The sequence below is a fragment of the Eurypyga helias genome, unplaced genomic scaffold (assembly GCF_000690775.1).
Source record: "Eurypyga helias isolate BGI_N326 unplaced genomic scaffold, ASM69077v1 scaffold9197, whole genome shotgun sequence".
NCBI classification, from domain to species: Eukaryota; Metazoa; Chordata; class Aves; order Eurypygiformes; family Eurypygidae; genus Eurypyga; species Eurypyga helias.
In genome coordinates this window covers 4,334-10,557 of record NW_010259765.1, presented here as the reverse complement: position 1 = coordinate 10,557, position 6,224 = coordinate 4,334, and the positions used below count along the sequence as shown (strand labels likewise).

The 6,224-nt window shown below is 42.9% G+C and overlaps 1 protein-coding gene across 1 annotated transcript in view; it reads left to right on the top strand.

The window, feature by feature from the left end:
- The window catches only part of LOC104511955 (GRAM domain-containing protein 4-like), a gene marked incomplete at both ends in the record, with an annotated part of 32,846 nt that overhangs the window by 22,740 nt on the left and 3,882 nt on the right, over window positions 1–6,224 (top strand). The window contains one exon of the mRNA XM_010154762.1: window positions 327–447. Coding sequence (XP_010153064.1) covers window positions 327–447 — 121 coding nt within the window. The remainder of the gene's footprint in view (window positions 1–326; window positions 448–6,224) is intronic.

The following is a 6,224-nucleotide window of genomic DNA, read 5'->3' as shown; positions in this document are numbered from 1 at the left end:
GGTATGAAGGGTATGTCACATTTTATTTAGATAAAGGTAGCTTGTGCCAACAGGTTATTTTTGATACATTGCATCTGGAAAAGAAAACTTAAAGTTGTTTTTATCCTTTAACAATTTTAACTAAACATTTTGTATATGGTGGTGTGTGCTTTTTATGAAGTCTTTCTAGCCCTTGACTACTTGTTTGTTTGGTGGTTTTTTTTCCTGGTGAACATATTTGTTCTAGTACAGATATAAAAACCCACCTAATCTGTCATAATTAGGTTTTAATTTTCTTATAGAAATACTTCAGAGTAATTAAATCTTTTCCTTCTCTTAATTAACAGAAGAGGAGCTCAGGAAGCTGAGAGAAGAAACAAACGCTGAAACGTTACGGCAGGAGCTAGAAAAGGAACGGCAGAGGAGATTAGAACTAGAACAAAAAGTCAATGAAGTGCTTAAAGCAAGGTAAGAGATGTATCTAAAGCAAGGTAAGATAAGTATCTTCACTGCAAAGCTGAAAACCACTTGACATCTCTGACTGTCTCTGAAGAGTTTTGATGAAAACATCCATTTCCAGCCTAAAATAAATTAGTAGCTCACAGAGAGAGAAGCTGTCTATGTTTTCCTGTGAAAGTAAATATTGTACACCCACATACACCTGAATTACTTGACCACACATACTTCCCTAGCTACAGGGGTGTCTTGACACTTGTCTAACTTGAATATTCTTCAGTTCACCTTGTCTGATGCCTGCCTTCTGGGATCTCACCCACCTGGAGGTATCGGCATGCACTGTGTGCTACTGAACGCCAGAACCTTTGCCGTGCCATTCCATATGCCTTGCCTCTTCAAAACCTGTGTCATCTCCAGACTGCCTGGTCCTTGTAACTCATATTCTAGCAGCAGCAAGGACATCCCAGTGCCACAGCACAACCCTAAATGTGTGGGAGAGACTGGAGCCTTTCTTGCCACTGCAATGACAAATGGAAACATACCTCCCTGTAACCCTAAGTCCTTTCAGCCTGGAGGACACCCACCTTGGTGATGCAAAGCATCGCATTTGACGTAGTCTCTCCGTAGTCTGCCTAGCTGCATGGACTTCAGATCTTAACACCATAGCAGCTGCTTGGTGGCCTTTTGGTCTAAACCACTTGCATACATAGCAGCCTGTGTTATCTTCCTCAGCAGTAGCTAAGATTACTTGGCTGAGCAGTAGGATCTGTGGTTCGCTATCAGCTGCTGTCATCAGGAGGCAGTGCAGGCTGAGTTGGTAATCGTGTGTGATAAGCACTGCCAGTTACTTAGAGGTGACTAGCAAGAACAAACAGGAATTTTTTTTTGCTTGGATATTCAGTTTTCCAGTGCCATACAAACTTTTCCCAGCTTGCTGCTTCCTTCTGTACTCATCCTGAGTAAAAATGCCTTTCTGGTCAGGCTAGCAGTCTGCATCCACTGGCATTCTGTAGCAATGGAAATAGGAGCCGTTTATAGGAAACAGGTGAGCCTAGTTGCCTTTTGTGGTCTGTTTACCTTTTAATCCTTTAAGATCATCGAGTCCAACTGTTAACCTAACACTGCCAAGTCCACCACTAACCCATTTCCCTAAGCATCTCATCCATAGGTCTTTTACATACCTCCAGGGGTGGTGACTCAACCACCTCCCTGGGCAGCTTGTTCCAATGCTTGACAACACTTTCAGTGAAGAAATTGTTCCTAATACCCAATCTAAACCTCCCCTGGCACAACTTGGAGCTGTTTCCTCTTGTCCTGTCACTTGTCACCAGGGAGAAGAGGCTGACACCCACCTCTCTGCAATCTCCTTTCAGGTAGTTGTGGAGAGCGATGTCTCCCCTGAGCCTCTTGCTCTGTGGCCTGAACAGCCCCAGCTCCCTCGCCAACTTCTCATAAGTATCCACAAACTCTGTATTTAGGGGTATCAGGAGGTACATTGCTGCCTTTTCACTTCAGTGTCTGTAGACCTGTTATCTGTGAATGTATTTAACCCCCTCTTGAAAGTGCTGGAGCCAGCTACCACTGGAAGCTATGGAGGCAATACATGACAGAAGTCCACTCTTGACTCTAAAGTAGCAATTCATTAGCAATTATCCTTAGTTAAGGTAGGGTGACTTGTCCGCCTCAATGCTGTATTCCCGTTTGGATATCCTAGGGGTTACCCTAGCCCTGTTAGCTTGGTTATTACATTTGGGGATTACATTCAGACAATTATCTCCTTTACCCAAGTCTTTTTCTGATGAGTTTTACTAATATTCCAGCCTTCTGGAGATGGATGAGGGATGGCAACAAAATAGGACTTGGAAAAATTTCCAATTTCTACCCAGAAGAAGAAAAATCAGGTTGCATATGGTTTTTCCTTAACTTGTGCTTCACTGTGTGAAATTCTTCTTCGCTGCTTTTTATGTTTTTGCACTTCGCTGTAGACGTTTTAAAATACTTACATTAGCACTACAGGTGAAGCGTTGGCTGACACAATCAAATACGTAATAGGCCAAATTTACGCCTGATGGAAACTTAATTTTATTAAGCAAAGTAACTGCAGAAAGCCATCTTTGCTTATGTCAACAAAACCTTCAGCTTCTCAGTTAGGTAATTTTCATACAGCCTTTAAATAGATATGCATATAAACATGTTTGCATGTCCTTTTCTTTTTGCTTACATAAGTGACTTACTAATGAAAACCAAACCATGCTGTGGTGTAAGAAGGAAGGCAGTAGTAGCTGCAGTATTCAAAAGTATTTGTGAAGTAGATCGATACATGTAGCTATATAAATTCGTGCTGAAAAGTGTTCCTCAAGGAGGAGAACATGTACTAACAATCTACATTTCTTTAAAAAGCATTTTTTAGTGAAGAACATGGGCTGCATTCATTGACTTGTGCACAGGGAGGAGGGAGGAGTTTAAGAGGAGGATTTTTGGTGGTTTTGTTTGTCATGGTATTTGTTGTCTGTATGACTGGGTATTCAGAACCATGGTGGCCTCAGCTGAAGTTTTCCATAGACTCACTTTGGGACATCCCAGCATAAGCTGAAGCTTAGGACATTTTCCTAGTGAAACAATGAGTAATTAAAAGGTTTAAAATCAAATGACGCATGATTCATAGAATCATAGCATCATAGAATGGTTTGGGTTGGAAGGGACCTTAAAGACCATCTAGTTCCCACCCCCCTGCCATGGGCAGGGACACCTTCCACTAGACCAGGTTGCTCAAAGCCTCATCCAGCCTGGCCTTGAAGATGGCCACACAAGGGCTTAGTTCCAAATAATTTGGAATAGTCTGTGTGAGCAATGCTTGTTTAGTGTAGTTTGTGGGCTCTTGCCACCTTATTTTACAAATTACAAGCTAGCTCCATCACACAGAAAAAAAAATACACCAAAAAAAGAGAAGTTTTGTAACGACACGTACCAACAAACTGTGGCTTGTGCAAACCTTTTTATTAATATCATTGTGAACTGGTTTTAAGAGGAACAAATAGGCAATGCTTTTACACAAGCCTCTTACCTCTGTTAACTCTTCCTGGCCTCTTCTTAAACGACATTGTCTTCCACACCTGGGGTGTGCTGAGCATGGCTGACTTCAACTGTTGAGAAGATGCCTGAGCTTGAGATTGCTGTGGAGGCTGGAAACGTTTCCTCCTGGAAGGGTCCCCATCAGGCAGGGACTCTGCACAGGTAGCAAGAGCCCGAGACCCTGGTCAGAAGTGTCTCACCTGGCTGCCGTGCCGTGCTGGGACTGCTGACACACCTGCGTGATCGCTGACATACCCAGCTGGCTGTACTTTGTGCATCTCTTCGTTTTTAACTTTGTAGGTTTGCTGACAGGCTGCTTGTAAAGGAGCTCCTGTCAAGAGTTTCTTCTTAAGATTTCTTCTGCCCATGAACATTTAAATTTTGTACGACTTTGGGTTGATGACATTTCTTCAGGAACCTTTCATTTCTGAAATGACGAATTTAGGACACTAGCCACTTAAAATGTGTATGAGAAGGGCAAAGGCTTCTGAAGTGTTTGGTGTATTTTAATGGGAAGGAGATGCAAAACATATGAAAATGGTTTAACTCAGTTTTTTGACAGCTCCTCAGGTTAAGAAGCCATGCATACCCAAGCATGTCTTTAAACTAGACTGTAAAAATACCTCCTTTATGTTTACTTCTTCATTTCTGAGGTTGCAAGATGCTTTTGATAGAAGTGCACGCCTGTTCATGTTGTTTTGGGCAGTAAGAAAGATGTAACAGCCTAGGCTGACTTCCACAGCAGCTGTCAGAAGAGCGATGGTGGGTTGCTTGTGAACTGACGAGTTAGCCTGTAGGAAAATGGCTTTTAATGTGGCAGAGAACATCCCGGCAGTGACTGGGACTGTTGTGCGCAGCAAGTCCGCCTTCACACAGTTTTTTAGGGGCAACTCTGTTGATTCACTTATGCCTCAGCTTGCAACTGTGTTCAAGGCCAAACGTGCACGAACTGAAAATGTTTATTTAAGATAAATGGCCTTCAGTGTCAAGGCTTCCTTAACTTTTGTGTCATGCTTGCAGCTACAAAAATAACACTTTGGCACTGTTCTGTGGGACAGCATCTGTGTGTGCTGGTCTTGTTTAATAGTACATATATACTGGTCATGAACAGCTCTAACATTCATGCTGCCCTGACTTCAGTATATTTAAAAAAACCCACAAAGGCAAATTTGTGTTTGACTTTGCCATGGCTGAGGTTCCTCTTACCTTTTTTAATCAGCCTGTGTTTTAAATGCGTGAAATCTCTAATTGCATGAACAGGACCTAGCCTCAGGTTGGGGATCTCTTGGTGTTACCAATCACACCCCTTTTCTGAGTGAAAAGTATGGTCCCAGAGGAATTCATGCAGCTTTTTTTCTTGGGTGCAGGCTGCAGTTAGGAAGCCCACATAGGAACACAGCTTTTTTCCTTTGTTCTGAGGACCTTTTATGTTTTTCAGCCTTTTAACTCATCTTTGGCCTGAAGCATGGTTCAGAAACTAGGAAAAATAATTCTCCCCCTCTGTCAGTGGTCCTGATGTACTGGCTGGTTCAACGTGACCTGGTTTTGGGACTGAGCTTTCCAGTGGGTGGGCAAGCCTAAACAATGAATTCCTGGCCCAAATCTGTCTGAGGTGGCTAATTATAACCTGATTCACAGGTGCAGTAATGTGTTGTCATTAACCTGATGATTTGGAAAGGTCAGGTTCTTCATGGGGAAGGCGTAACGGGCAGATGGCAAGTAAGACACTGCCAGAAAAATGAAAGAAAAAAGCACCAAGAACAGCCACAGCCAAAGCAGCATGTGCCCCTGATGGAGCCCAGTGAGGCTGCTATCCAGAACTACTTCTTGATGAGATTTTTGGTTTTTTTTTCCCTAAGAAACATGGGGAGTAATGATGCTGTGCTGCTTCTGGAAACATACCCCAGCGTGTCAAAGGAAGACCCAGCCTGAAGGCTCTGACGGCTGGTGGTGGTGGCATCCTATTTCGGCTCTGTCACTGGAGCTGCTCAGGTGTGACATCCCCCCCAGTGCCTTCGCATGACTGGAGCAGGTTGAGTAACTGGCTCCTGCTTGTGAATGACTACCTCCTGTCTTCCAAAATGTGGCTTCAGCTTCAATGAAACATAGTGGTAGGGACAGATTGCCGATGAAAATGCCCACCTATATGGTGTAACCATCTCACGTGCTGATAAAGGAAAACAAGACACTGCTGTGTAATAATTTGTGCAAATTTGAGCATGTTACTTGTTTTCTGTCTTTAGGGAGACGGAGCTGGAGACGTAGATATGCAAGGGTGTGTGGGAGAAGAGTACAGACAGGAGAAGGTTTTAGGTGGGGAACCTGTGGTTTATATAGAAACCGAGGAAAAATGGCATACAGAAACTGAAGTTTAGCTGGAAGAAAAAAACTGGTAGAATCTCAGGTGGGTTTTGAAAAGAAGAGTTGCTGCAAATACAGAAGCCATATGGAAAACTCCAGAAGTGTGAAAGCAAGTAGCTTTGAAAGCAAAAACCGTTGAATTCAGCTACTGCACACTGATAGATGTCCAGTTATAATTTAAAACAGTAAATTATTTCCAATGTTCTTTCTAGAAATGAATGAGGCTGTGGAAAGCTCATTAAATATGAGGAGTGCTTAGGAAGGAAGGGAGGTAATTAGTTCTGTAGCGTCTCAGTCATACTTTTTCAGACTGCAGAAATTCGCAATGGCCTTTTCCCTGTGCAGACAGTACAGCG